The 15,101-nt window shown below is 37.1% G+C and overlaps 1 protein-coding gene across 7 annotated transcripts in view; it reads right to left on the bottom strand.

The window, feature by feature from the left end:
- Positions 1-231: 231 nt before the first annotated feature.
- ATP2C1 (ATPase secretory pathway Ca2+ transporting 1) overlaps positions 232-15,101 on the bottom strand; it is a 69,289-nt gene continuing 54,419 nt past the window's right edge. For all 7 annotated transcript variants that reach the window (XM_086742795.1, XM_086742796.1, XM_086742801.1 and 4 more), the window contains 10 exons: positions 13,692-13,862; positions 12,602-12,699; positions 9,984-10,034; positions 9,007-9,173; positions 5,951-6,019; positions 4,082-4,198; positions 3,250-3,397; positions 2,534-2,629; positions 1,948-2,089; positions 232-1,065 (listed from right to left, as the gene is read on the bottom strand). In XM_086742795.1, the coding sequence (XP_086598921.1) occupies positions 929-1,065; positions 1,948-2,089; positions 2,534-2,629; positions 3,250-3,397; positions 4,082-4,198; positions 5,951-6,019; positions 9,007-9,173; positions 9,984-10,034; positions 12,602-12,699; positions 13,692-13,862 (1,196 nt within the window). In that variant the 3' untranslated portion in view covers positions 232-928. The remainder of the gene's footprint in view (positions 1,066-1,947; positions 2,090-2,533; positions 2,630-3,249; positions 3,398-4,081; positions 4,199-5,950; positions 6,020-9,006; positions 9,174-9,983; positions 10,035-12,601; positions 12,700-13,691; positions 13,863-15,101) is intronic.

Below are 15,101 nucleotides of genomic sequence, written 5' to 3'. Positions count from 1 at the left end.
GGGTTTGTGCCATTAGAGTGAGGATTAGTGCATTCATTTTCTCATTCAATACACTACAAATCATTTCAGTAACAGTAGTGTCTTCTAATCACTCAAGTGATCTAACAGTCATAAGCTAAAGTAAATATGGAACAAGACATGAAACAAAGTTTGTATCTAAAATTTTATCAAAACAAGCATGCTAATCTGGTGTAAATGCCAGCTTCTTTTAAAAGAAAGAGACAACACACATAAGAAAAGCAAACATTTACTTCAAATTGCAGTATAGGCTTTCCAATCACAGAAAAAGAAAAGAAAAACAGTGATCCGACAGCGGTCACATCCTGTGCAAAAAAAAAACTCAGGATACAAAAAAAAACAAACCTGTAGCACAAGGTACTTGAGCCGCTTACACATTGCAGGATAAAGTAAATAAATACAGTAGCTAGAATATGGCACTCTTGTGACAGACTCTAAACCCAGTGGAATGCCTCTGAAATATTTTTTTATCCTTGTATTAGTAGCAAAGTCCCACCACCATAGAAGTAAAATAGTACAATGTTTTAAATAAAAACAAACTAAAATATTTATATCTAAGAGAAGGATTTCACACAGTTATATCTTTTAAGTGCAGAGAATGGGACTTGGGCTTAGATCTTTCTTTAAGTTACCCCCCCCCCCCCCCCCCCCGCCAAAATCCCGTTCAATCTCAAAAGTAAATTTGTGTTTGAGGAAAAATGTTACCAAAGTTGCATAATTTCATTTGTTACTCCCACAGCTGGAAGTTAAATGCTAAACAGTCTTGAAACATGAAGGTTCATCGTTAGCCAGTGAAACAAAGGACTTGTCAAAAGCCCTCAGGATTTCTTTATCCTCCAAATAGTTTTGCTTTTTCCTACATCTTTAGACAGCAATCCCTAAGTTTGCAAACAAAAGAATGCAATATGCATCATACATCAAGAAAAGACGAAGTTGACGAAGAAGAACTTCCACGCTTCTGGATCTTTTCCTTGCTTCTTTCAAACTTCTTTATGATCTCAGTCACTATGCACACAGAGGAAGTGAGTCCCAGAAGAAACAGTAAATCTGGAAAGAGATAATTAGCCTTTTTTAAATTTGCTATTTGAGCCTGAGGGCAGACTTACAAAAGAACAAGACTTGCAAGACTTTCAAATTATCTCCCAATCATTGGGTAAGTTCAGGAGAAATGAAGCAAGAACCCATTTTTGCAGGACCAGAAGATTAACGTGTATTGTTTATACGCAAATCATAAGTACAGGCATAATATTTCAAACTTTCAAAGTATTCCACAACCCTATTTTTATTAGCACCTATGAGAACAAAGAACACTAAACACTAAACTGAACCATAATTAAGTTCATACTGAAAGAATATTAGTATCATCAGAAATGATACTACAATAAAAAGGATCATGTAAAAAATATGCATTTCATTACAATCATTTATCTTTAACTCCAGGAAACCACAGAAATAAACGTAAGTCTTAATGAGGTCAACACCATTATGTATCTATAGCTTCTTAAAATCTTCATGTCTATTTACCCTACAAAGCAGTTAATTATTTAAAAAAGAATCAAGATTTCAAAATAAGGTGTTTATATTTAGAGAAAAAAACTTGATAAATAGCAAGTTTAACAGTGCTTTAAAAACTTCAATAAACTCTATGCTTCATTTTTGCCTGTGTCAATATTTATATTAAAACACCTAATATACAGAAGCATCTAAGAAACTTAAGAACACACTGATCAGTTGTGTCCCAGATGCATTTAAATCATAGCTCCCAAAGAAAATATCTAAAAGGATTTTTTTTTTTCCTAAAAAAGAAGTCAGCAGGCTTTCTATTCCTGTTGTATGCATATAGCCAGAAAGCGCTCTTACAGAACCATCAGCTAATGCATTTACAAATGAATCCTTAACATACAATTTTGAAAAGGGAACTGTTCTTACCCAAGACACTCAGGCTCTCTGTTTGGAAAACCTTCTGAAGTGGAGGAAAATAAATGACCAATAACTGCCCCATTATAGATCCAAGGACGGCATAGCAGAACATTTTGTTACTGCAAAGTCCAATCTCAAACACAGATTTTGACTGTAAAATAAACAACACATTACACTGTGCATATTATCTTAATTATCTAGACAATAAAACAATTCATCACTACAATTTCTTTTCATGAGGACTTTTAGAAACATAAAAAAAAAAAATCACTGTTGACCTTTTAGATAATCCAGAACATATTCTTGATCAGGCTAATTGCATTTTTTCCTCTGGTAAACAGAGTACAAATTTTGTCTTTGTAGTCAACACTCACTTTTGTGCAAGTACAGTGCATTATTAGAAGGTGCCCTCTACACTATAAAGAAGCGTTTTTGTTGACCCTGACAATTCCCATCAGAAAACAGACGGCAAATTAGAGTAAATGTAGAAATCTATACTAGCAATGTACTTTTCTCCAACTAGCACAGAATTTTAGACTTATTCCCTTAAAATAAAAATATAAACAGAAGGAACAGTTTAAGAAATTTTCCTTACCTGAGATCTAGAACTCAAAGCATTGAACATATCAAAAAATACAAAACAGGTGAAAGTCATGGTTGTATCTCGAGGTGTTATTACATTGTCTCTCAACTGCCAACAAAAGAAAAGTAAATGCTTTAGCATGCTTTAAACCTTGCACAACTAAACCAAGTTATTACAATAATTCAAGCTCTACTAGCTAGTAAATGAAAATAAAAGCAACTTCTTTGTCCCAAGCTGATTTATTAAATCATACAGCAAAAATTACGTACCTGCAATTTATAACAATTTGTAATTCCAAGCTGTGATTAAATGAAGCCACTTGCCAAACATTTATTCAAGCACATGGAATACCAAGAATTCTATGATGCACTACCAAAAGTTCAAATCACATATTTCTCTACTGGGAAAAGAAAGTCAAATGGCTGTTTCATAACAGTCTGGCTAGAAGATTTGTACAATTACTTGCAATCAGCCAAGGTTTCCCAAGTAGATTAGGGACCTGGAAAAGTCTGTGTTAAAATAGAGACTGAGGAATAAAACTGTATTCTTCATTTTAATAACTACTTTGAAAATCTTCCTCTGTCACCTGCTAGCTGAATAGATTATTAAATAAGCACAGACAAAACTTGCAACTAAGTTCATATAAATTCCGAATTCCAATTGCTGGTATAAAAAGGACTTATTTTAAATTAGTTTGTTACTGCTTAAGTTTTGTGCTTTTGTCATACCTCTCTCCAGAAGACGAACAGTGTTCCACACACGATAATTATTGAGGAAACCAGTATTTTAACAATCAGGTTTCTGGTCAGAATGCTGTCCTTCAAATTTCTTGGAGGCTTCCGAATAACATCTTTATCCACAGGCTCCACCCCAAGACTTACAATTAAAAGAACACCTTCTATTTTTATCATCATAAAAATAATTCACTGCTTTTAACTTAAGGACTAGATTTTCTGAGTTGAAAGAAAGATTTTAATCTTCTCCCTACAGCCTAAGAATCGTCTCATTCAAACAAGCACATGATATTTTCACTTTCAGAAAAAACTGAGTTGTATGTATTAGTAACAGGCAATATTCTAACACTGCAGTTTGAGAGTCCATAAACGGATTATATCAATCAGTATTTAAATTACCAGATGTTAATTTTAGAGGAAGCTGCAATATTAGTTATGCTCCTCATTTCTGTCGCTGTGATCAACCTAGCTAAAGAATTTACTGCTAGTTCCTTTCCACCTTTCCCTCCACCATCTATCTGCAGAGAAGACGGTCAGAGGAAGAAACCAGAGGAAAGGCAGAATCCTGCATGCAAGTTTCATGGTCATATCCATGGACCTTCAGGTATCCATGCTGCCCTCATAATTATCATTAGATACTAAAGGAAATCAAACTGAATTAACATAGAACTATAGTGGAAACATTGTAATTCAAATAAGAAGTCTGCTGTTTCAGAAACATTGCACTGAAGTTTAACACTTCACAGAGTTGCTTTACGAACAACCATTTTCCTTGCTGAAATAAAAGGACTACAGACCTCTAATGGAATTTAAAGTAGTTACTTACCTTTGAGCTGGAGGTCCATCCATAATAATATTGATCCATAAGATCTGCATGGCATTGAGAGGATTAGGAAAGTTCATTAATGTAGCCAGTGAGATTAAAGTCAGTGCTGCTATACTCCTGTTGAAAGAATCCATTTTTATAACTGTCAGCATAGAACATTTCTGCATATCTACTGATAACTGCTTTGTAATCAACACTTCAACTCTTTCAGAGTAGATAGAGTTTTGACAGTGTGAATCATGACTAACGTAAACCTGACTTTAAGGGTAGAGCGTGAATTCATTTACAATACTCATCTTGGCACAGTCCGTATTTAAAATAGTTTTGTTTTGACAATTAAAAGACAGCAAATTTGCATCTTAAAAACCTCCCCAAACGTTAAGATAACATTTCAGAGTTACCAGTCACCTTCACCTAATTATTTTTAGTGGGGGACTGGGTCCTACACTTTTATTGTGCCAGAAGTGGAACTTCTAAACATGGTTTTGAAAAAAAAACTGCTTTTACACTTTTCATGTAAAGACAACCACTCTGTGCCCCCGTGACTAGTCTGACTAAACAACCAAGGCAAGGTACTACTCAGGCTCCCTAAAAATACTACGCCACCCCTCATCATTAGCAAGATGAGTAGGTTAGGCAAAAAACTGAAAACAGTTTAGCCAGTTGCAAGCTCAGTATTAGAAATCTCTCTAAAAAAGTATGCACTAGTTGCTTTCAGTGCAAGATCAAGTGGTTCCATAACCAACAAGAAGAGAGCAAGGCTTATAATAATTCTGAATTTAGCGCCCTATTGAACCCTATTATGCTCTCCTTGCAAAGATGGACGGAAAAAAAAAAAAAAAAGAAAAAAAAAGGGTAACTCATTCATCAATAACCTGAGGGTAGCAAGCAAGCACACTTTCCTAGAATATCTATGCTTAGCTATTTTTCAGAAGCAGGTTTCTGGTCTTCTACAAAAGCAGGACACTAGTCAAGATTCAAAGTATATGCCGCCACTTACAATTTTTATCCAATTTTTAAGAGGCTGGTGTTTTCTGATTTTTGTTGTGTTAAGGAGAAGTTTTGGTGGGGATTTTTTTTTTTTGCTTTTGGGTTTTTGGGGGGCAGTATTTGGCATTTGCAGGTTTTGGGGTGGGTATTTGGCATTTGTGGGGGTTTTGGTTTTTGGTGGGTTTTTGTGTTTTGTTTTGTTTGGTTGGTTGTTGTTTGGTTGTTTTGTTTGTTTTGTTTTTTTTTTTAAGTTTCTGTAATTTTATTCAATCAGTCTGAAATGCCATGAAGGCTTCAAAAAAAGCACATGAACAACACGGCAAAGAGGAAAACCATATTCCTGAATCCAAATTCAGGAAGATAAACTCACAGAAGTTTTGAAACTAAGGCTTAATGAACTCATCTTCTTATGTACACATTACATAGTTAGCATAGGGATCCTCCTATGAAAGAAAAGGAAGTCAGCTTCACAGAGCTAACTCATTCCACAAACCAGTATATGTATTACAGAGAAACTAACCTCCCATTTCCCTAGTTTTCCTATTTGATATATATGTTCCAGTTAAGGAGGGAAGGACTACTAAGTTCTCCTTTAAACAAAGACCAAAGATAGCTGTGCTGTTTCTCTCAGTAACTGACTTCTCACAACTTAACAGGAAGAACTGTGACAAAGATGTCTGTTTATTGCACTATTTTCTGGTTCTTGAAAAATGAAACAAGCCACTATATACCAAATACTGAAAATTCAGAAGCACAGCATATCAGCATCCTATGTGAAATTTAAAACATTTGTGTGAATTTATGCATCTCCTTCATGATGCTTTGATTCATTCACAATGTAGTTAGAACTTTCTGATATTGTCAACTTTTCAAACTTACGTGCTCAGTTGAAATCTAACAAAGTTTTTAATGTTATTATAAATCCCTTTACCCTCTTCAATTGCAGACCTGCAATTAAAAAGAAAGATTACATCACTAGACAAATAAAACTACTGCCAAAAAAGCTTTAAAAAACCCACAAGAAAGCTATTACTTTAAACAGCAACACTAATGTCAAGAAACAAATGGAGCTGAGGTTCTTGTAACTTTGGCAGTCATGGTTTTTCAACTTGGCTACGAAATTCAACACAACAGTTAATTTTGCAGCTGCTTAACTGAACTTTCAAAATGAAATGTCAATAGTAAAGTCTCTTCCTTGTTGAAGATTCACCATCATCCTTGATAAGACCTTCTAATTCAAGTTAATCTGAAAAAAAAAAAAAAAAAAAAAAAAAAAAACCACAACACATCAAAAACCCACCCAAACCTCACACATACTTTTACAGAACCATAGAAATGTAGCATAACTTTAGAAGATCATGTATTCTTACTATACCAGAAGGAAATATGTACAGACCATCTTTTCAACCTCTAGCATGTGTCACAACTTGCTGTCGTGGTTTTGTTAGTGAGGGGGGGCCTAAGGTGGTAGCTTCTGTAGGAAACTGCTAGAAGTCGCTCCCCTTTGTTCAGGGGACTTGGCCAGGCCTAGGGTGGACCCACTGCTGGCCAAGGCCGAGCCGATTGGTAGCAGAATGTCCCGTGATAACGCCTCTGCGATAACGTATTTAAGAAGGGGAAAACAGAAAAAAAAAAAGAGAGAGAAGAGAAGATGTGAAGAAGCTGAGCGGGGGCAGAGGTGCAGAGGGGGAGGCACAGGCCTCATGGGCCTTGCGGGCCTCACCCTCTGGCCTCTCGCCAGGCAGCCGACTGGGCCCGACTCAGCCCAGCCCAGCTGCAAGAAGTGGAAAGGAGATGAGAAGTGAATTAAGATGATGTAAAAAAGATCCTGAGAGACATCTACCAGCTTGTTGTGAGGAACGGCTGCAGATGCCAAGGTCAGTTCAGAAGGAGGGGGAGGAGTAATGCGGCTCCTGGCCAAGATTCCCCTGCAGCCTGTGGTGACGACCATGGTGGAGCAGGTTGTCCCCCTGCAGCCCATGGAGGTCCACGGAGGAGCAGAGATCCACTTGGAGCCCGTGAAGGACCCCGTACCGGGGGAGGTGGATGCCTGAAGGCAGCTGTGGCCCGTGGAGGGCCCGCTGGGACAGCTGTTCTGAAGGGACTGCACCCGTGGAAGAGATGACCCACGCTGGAGCAGTTCCACGAAGGACTGTGGCCCGTGGGAGGGACCCCACGATGGAGCAGGGGAGGAATGTGAGGAGTTCTTCCCCCGACCATGAAGCAGCAGCGTAAAACAACGTATGATGAACTGACTGCAGCCCCCATTCCCTCTTCCCCCCCCTGTGCCGCTTCGGGGGGGGGAAGGGGGGGAGGTAGTAGAGATAATGTTAAGCTCAGGAAGAGGGAGGGGTGGATGGAGGTTATCTTGTTCTCTGTCTCATTATCCTGCTATTTGTAGTAATAAATGAATAGTTTTCCCCAAGTCGAGTCTGTTTTGCCCGTGACGGTAACTTTAAGGATTTCTCCCTGTCCTTATCTCAAATCTCGAGCCGTTTTTCCTTATATTTTCTCTCCCTGTTCTCTCGGAAGGTGGGGGGAGTGAGAGAGAGACTGCGTAGTCTGGTCCTGATCAGGGCTGAACTACGACACTTGCCTATCACATTATTGCAATTCCAGCAGTAAGAAAAGGTTTCTAATACCTAAGTCAAGTCTACTCTGCTGCAAATAAACCCAATTTCTTTCTTCCATTTCCCCAACAGCCAAGAACAATTAATCAGCATTCCTTTTGTAACTAACAAGCAGATTAAAGGTGTTGGGAGAAGGATGTAAAACTATGGAAGCTTGTACTTTTTTTTTTTCCCCTTCATGTTCACCACTCTTTTTACTCTCCTATTCATAACTTTCCTGATGAAGTGAACAAAACTGGATTCCAGCAAAAGCCTCATCAAGCCCAAGTAAAATTAAGTACTTACCACAGATGTCCTTCCTATGTACTTCTCTGAAAATCTTAAAATTATTCCCTTCTCTCTTTTTCGCAGAACAGCACATTGCTGTTGTCTGAATTACTATGGAAGCCTTTTAGCTCTCAGATCATCTTCTGACATATTGCTCCCTAGGTAATTTTCTTATATTGTACTTCTACATTTCACTTCTTCCCAAGGGTTAGGCACGATACTTTCAGATAACTGAAGTGTTCTGAGATTGATGCATAATTTCAAAATGAAGGCTATCTCGCTAGACAGCAGTCCAGTTTTGCCAACAACCACTACCTTCAAAAGTCAGATGGATTAAATTCACAATAAGATTAGTTGAGCTATGCTCTCTTTGAAGTATACCAAACAAAAATGAACAAGTACCAAATAGCTGGTTACCAGAAGTTCATAACTTATTTTCACTTGTGATATTTAAATATTTTATATTCCTCTCCTTTCTGAAACACCACCACATTTAAAGAGTTGAAGACAAACACAGCACTGTGTAAAACTTTAAAGTCTTGACACGAATGCTCTCTTCCATTTTTATGTAAGATTTATGCTTCTGAAGTTAGAAATTAAATGAACATGAATCCTACTGACAGCTATCAGACTCACAATTTCATCTCAGTTATGTTTCCAAATATACTACTCTCACAATCTACGTGGAGAAGCAGAAATACAGGTTAGCAAAATACATGCACAACTTCCTTTGTTACTTACATCTGATCTATGTACAAGATCAAACTACAAAGGTCTAAATATGTAAATACATTCTTATACTATTATTAACAGACATAAAGAGACAAATGCTTAATTGCCCCTTGTACTATTATACTCCCAGCTCTTTTTAAAACAGTATCATACAGGTAATCACCATGAAGATAATTCTCCTGCCTTAGCTGAGAACTCATTAACAGCTGTTACACTTAAAAGTTATGGGAATTTCTTTTGTTTTTAACGCAAGCAACATTTCATTAAAACTGTATAGCACAAGGTATGTACATAAATGCCACCTACATTATTGTCTGAAAATCATCATCCACGAGGATCATATCTGCTGCCTCTTTACAAACATCTGTTCCAGTTTGTCCCATTGCTACACCAATGTCTGCAGCCTTCAGAGCAACAGCATCATTCACTCCATCTCCTGTCATAGCTACTACTGCACCATTATTTTGCAGTGACTAAATATAAGAAAAGGAAAAGAGCTTAAATCAGGGATTGAAATAACCCATCCTGTAAAATTATTCTAGATACAAGGTTGGTGTGTCATCACTCCACTCCAACTCCCTCCCCATTTTTTTTTTTTTTTTAGAATTTTACAGAAGCTGTCTGTATTTTAATGAATTTTTACACAAGATTTTAGGTTAAAAGTCAGTTCATATATTCAGACAGCCTAAATTTTAAAGATAGAGTATAAAAAAAAAATCTGCCTTTAAGAAAAAGTAAAGAACTCTACAGAAAGAAAGAATATACTGCATTCACATTTTAAAATTATCACCCCTCCTATAATTCTCAATATATTCCGACTGTCTCAATTTGTTTGACTTCCTTCTCCTTAATGTTGCTTCTCTGGTTATTCCAACTGTTACACTGAGTATGTCCCTGTTTGCTACCTTCTTTTGTTAACCTCTGAATGGAAGCATTACCTCAGACACAGCTTGAAATTCATGCCCTTTTGTCCTGTTCTGAGAAGTATAAGAAATATGGTTCTTTCAAGTTCCTAGTCAATTCAACTGCAATGTGACACAAAATCTCAGTCAACCCTCAGCTCTCTGCATAGATGAAAGCACCACGCTGCCTACCAGCAGCTGCCTATCCCTTGTGGGCACTACACATTTTTCTAGGTAGTATTTTCAAATACACTTCACTTTCAACTCAAATGCATTTCCAGTTTCATTTTGACACACTGTGGCACGTTATAATTTAAATAAGGGCACCACAAACAGTATCCATAGCAACAGTCCAGCATTTGAGCCTCTAGTAAGACATACCTTTATAATTTTCAATTTATGTCGGGGACTGGCTCTGTAAAACACTGCAACCTGTTAAAGCACAATGAAGAAGCAATGAGAATCTGAGAAATGTAAAGAACTGCACTAGATTCTATAAAACTAGAGAATAAAAAAAAAAAAAAAAAAAAAAAAAAAAAACCCAAAACATTAAAGGCCAACTGCACTCTTGTTAGCTCCAAATTTGAAGGACCAGTGACCTGTTTTTAATAGAATGAAATTATTCATTCCAGAGAAGACGTGATGTGTTCTGGTAAACAAAGTTGGTGCTACTTATTTCAAGATAGAATATGCAATTTAAAAACTCTCTGAAATTGTGAAGCAACTGAGTTATGATGACTGGCTGCTGGCTTTCCTGACTAAATTCACGCAGGCAATTGCCGTGCTGACTCTATAAATAACGTCCTCTCCCCTTGTCAGCACTAGTGGCAAGCTACTCAGGACATTTCAATTTTACTAGTTTGTGTAGCATATTAGTAACAGATTGCAGCTTTAAAGCTAATTAATAAAGACTCCAGCTGAGAAGGAATAATTATTTTCCAGCATTTTTTGTCTCTGTTCTTCCCTGTGAATCAGAATTTGAGCACATAGAATTTAGTCTTCCATAAACTCCATATTGTTAGCATTCGCATCTATTTTTCCTTTTTAAAAAGGTGGATAAGAATAGAATAGTGAAATGGTTTGGGTTGGAAGGGACCTCTAAAGCTCATCTATTCCAACCCCCCAGCAAGAAGCAGGGTCATCTCCAACCAGATCAGGTTGCTCAGAGCCCCGTCCAACCTGGCCTTGAATGTTTCCAGGGATGGGGCATCCACCACCTCTCTGGGTAACCTGTGCCAGTGTTCCACCACCCTCATTGTAAAAAAAATTTCCCTGATTTCTAGCCTAAGTCTACCTCCCTCTTTTTAAAACCATTATCGCTTGTCCTATTGCATCAGCCTCTGTTAAATTGTTTCTCCCTGTCTTTCTTATAAGCCCCCTTGAGGTACTGGAAGACTGCTATAAGGTCTCCCTGGAGCCTCCTCTTCTCCAGGCTGAACAGCCCCAACTCTCTCAGCCTGTCCTCATAGGAAAGGTGCTCCAGCCCTCTGATCATCTTCGTGGTCCTCCTCTGGACTCAAAAGCCACTTCAGACTGTACATAGCTATCATTTTTATTGGTTGATTTTAAATAATTCCTAATAAGATTTTAAATAAATACCTAGAAAACTAAATGGGTCTCAGGTCAAACATGCACAAAGTAAATTTGTAGCTATTTCAGTTATTTAAGGCAGACAGTCCTTTATTACCAAATAACCCAAAAATTACTATTTGCCATACAATTTTCTAAGTTTGTTTTTGTGAGTCACCAAGAAAAGACACAAAGCTGACATGCACATTTCTTGATTGTAAATACTGGCTTTTGGCTTGCTTACATCAGGCTCAAGCACGCTGCAGTCTAATTTTGCAGTATTTTGCAAACAGAGCAGCATTTTGATGCATATATTTTGCAACACAGCCAAGCCTGAACCTCAATTGCATTTGATTATGCCTTCACGTTTGCAACTCTGACATTGGCTAATACATTCAGTTATTTAATAACTAAAAAGTATTAAGCAGTACCTTAATAAATAGATCCCTTCAAGATTCTCAACCAGTGGCCTCAGATTAAAAATCATTAAAGATACACACAGCTCCTCTTATGAACTACAAAAAGGATGGACTGTCTGAACATGTAAACTGTAAGATTATATATATGAGCTAAGCCACTCAAAGAAATCAAATAGTCTAACAACACAAAAAGGTGATAATGGTCACTGAAAGTGAGAGGTGGCAAAATGAAAGTTCCAAAACAGGCACTGAAAGGTAAAAAACAAATTGAATCACTAAGAGACAAAAGTAATAAAAACACTAAAAAGATAACCACATGAGCTGAAAGAAATGGAGCACAAGTCTTATGAGGAGCGGCTGAGGAAACTGGGATTGTTTAATCTGGAGAAGAGGAGGTTGAGGGGAGACTTCATCGCTCTCTACAACTACCTGAAAGGAGACCGTAGTGAGGGGGGTGTTGGTCTCTTCTCCCAAGTAACTAGTCACAGAACAAGATGAAATGGCCTCAAGCTGTGGCAGGGGAGGTTTAGGTTGGATATTAGGAAGCATTTCTTTATCGAAAGAGTGGTCAGGCACTGGAACAGGCTCCCCAAGGAAGTGGTAGAGTCACCATCCCTGGAGGTGTTCAAAGAACATGTAGATGTGGCACTTCAGGACATGGTTTAGTGGACATGGTGGTGTTAGGCTGGTGGTTGGACCTGATGATCTTGGAGGCCTTTTCCAACCTTAAATATTCTACAATTCTACGAAATAATTTTTCATATGGTCATATGCCAAACCAAAAGATACTTGTTTGATCTGGGATAGCTTCTGTGTTTCTGTACTAAAAGTCTCTAGTAATGTACTGTACCAACTACTTCTATTAGAACCATATTATTTGCATCTCAGAAGTTACATTTCAGCTTTCCACAGGGGGGGAAAAAAAAAAAAAACCAACCAAAAAACCCCCAGATTTATCAATATAAAATAAATCCTTTACTGCATTTCAGTAAGTAGTATATTAAAACAAACCTTTGGTGTTATTTGAGAAAGCTGCTGAATATCCAAATCATCTATTTCTTCTCCAGAGATTGCCTGTGAATTTTTTGAATAGAGTCCTAGTCGATTTGCTGGAAATAAATAATAAAAAAGGTTTCATAGTCATTTACTCTTAAAACTTTAAATATCCAATTTTTTTAAAAAACACACTATTTTCTACAGCATTTCAGATCTGAACATCTTAACACCTCATTGATTCAGAGTACTGGAATCAACTACGTGAACTGGAGTAACAAACACATGCTACAAATTCTACTCTAACCAAATATTTATTTCCTTAGACTTTTTAGGTCTAAAGTTCTATACCTCATTGTGTCAGGTGACATATAAGCACAAGAGCTCAGTTCTCTCTAAAGAATTCAGAGTTCAAAACCAAAAAGACAGAAAATGAAAAATTGCATGCGGAAGACAAGGAAAAAAAGCCCTTTGGGAAAGCATGGCTAGTTTGGGGGTGTACTTTGTGTGCACATTCAACTTTTTCTTCTGTACATAAAGAATTCATATTCTGGCTAAAGTACCTACAGTTTAACATATTATATTGTAAAAGATAAAATTAAGTAATTTTTTCAAATATTTGTTAGCAGTACTTAAGTTTCAAACTTAGTTACATGGACAAAACTGTATTGAATGCTACTGAAGTGCCATATCGATCCTAAATACTCAATGTCATCAGCTATTTCAGTTTCTCCTTGTTGCTGTAAAACAAGCATCCGAAGCTGAGGGTAGGGAGAGTGGTGTTGGGGGTATAAGAACAAGAATCAAATCAAGCATATGTTATAACAAAATACAGTGAAAAAAATACACAAACAGCAAAAGTCACAGATTAATCAAATTTGAGGAATTACATTTTAAGTTGAAGCCAAAGTATCACTTCAAGCTAGGGTTGCTGGGTTTTTGTTTGTTTGTTTTTTAATTTATTTTTTTTTCAAATTCCGCTGTGCCACATCCAACACACCCAACTCACAAATGTTGAAGACTTAATACCTACATTTCATAACAATGAGCTAGGCATTGGCAAAACAGAAAACAAGGGGAAAAATGAAAGGAAGTGGACTATTCATACCAATGGCCACTGCGGTTTCCTGTGAATCTCCAGTAATCATTTTTATTGCAACTCCTGACGTGATAAGTGTAGTAACAGCTTCTTTCACACCAGTCCGTGGAGGATCAATTATTCCCACAAGCCCCAAAAATGTCAGCTGTCCTAACTCAGGACCAGAAGCTAAGGCCAGAACTTTAAGGAGACAAAAAAAAGATATATAAGATTTTAAATTAACATTTACATTAGCATTTAAAACAACTGCTAATACTTGTTTGCAAAAATTAAAACTAATGGCATACAAATATACATCTGCATATTGACCAAAGGCCTCAGTGCTGAAACCATTTTGAGTAGCTTCATTCGTCTCAGTATTCCACTTCAAATTAACCTATGGCAAGAAGATATTCAGAAAGAAATGAGACCTAACTGAACTAGCAGGCTAGCATAAAGAAAAGGGTTAGAATTGCAATTTTTTTTTTTTTTTTTAAACCCTGGTAGCAATGTCTGTTATCCTGAATACTCAGAATAGCCTACTTTATATATATTCCTTTCTTATAAAGAGTATTCTTTTTACCAAACATACATATTCCACGTTTTAAAGATAATTTTCCTATTTGTTCTCAGAATAAAGTGTTTATACTTTCACTGCATGGAAAGAAAACAGTATCTAGCTTTGTGATTTCTCTGTACATGCACAGTCTTCCATGCAAGAGGATGAAAGGGGGGATGAGTTAATGTATTTTTATTTTCTGCTTTGTTGTTTTTTTTTCTTTTAGAGAGGCAAATTTTACTAAGTATATGATGAATATTTTCTGGACTGTCTTTTACAGTAGGAATCTTAATTCTAACACATTTAAAAGATATCAGAGTTGTAAGAGAACCGCAAATTAACTTTTTTTTCAAAACACTACTCTGGATTTTTTTGTTTGTTTGTTTGACAGTGGTCTGAAGCAGACACAAAGAATGATTGTCCAAACAAAACAAGCACAAAAAGATACCACTCCTGGCAGATTCTCTCAGCTTCTAGTAATTTGCATCCTGTGAATTTCCTGAGCCACATAGTACCCCCAATACCTACACATTAAAAGGCTGTGGATGGACCTAACAGCCTAAAGATCTCTTTAGAGAGGCCAAAAAAAGCCAGCCATGTATAATGCTTGCCCAAAATCACCTGCTATCAATCACTTTGTGAAAAATATTTTCAGTTGTATTTAAAAGTCTACACATCTTGTTAATATAAAACATAATCATAGAATCATAGAATGGTTAGAGTTGGAAGGGACCTTCAAAGGTCATCTAGTCCAACCCCCCTGCAAGGAGCAGGGACATCCCTGACTAGATCAGGTTGCTCAGAGCCTCATCCGCCCTGGCCTTGAACGTTTCCAGGGATGGGGCATCCACCACCTCTCTGGGCAACCTGTGCCAGTGTTC

Source organism: Chlamydotis macqueenii, chromosome 2 (assembly GCF_036417535.1).
Source record: "Chlamydotis macqueenii isolate bChlMac1 chromosome 2, bChlMac1.mat, whole genome shotgun sequence".
NCBI lineage: Eukaryota > Metazoa > Chordata > Aves > Otidiformes > Otididae > Chlamydotis > Chlamydotis macqueenii.
The sequence above is the reverse complement of the archived record's forward strand: the minus strand, read 5'-3'. Positions and strand labels throughout refer to the sequence as shown.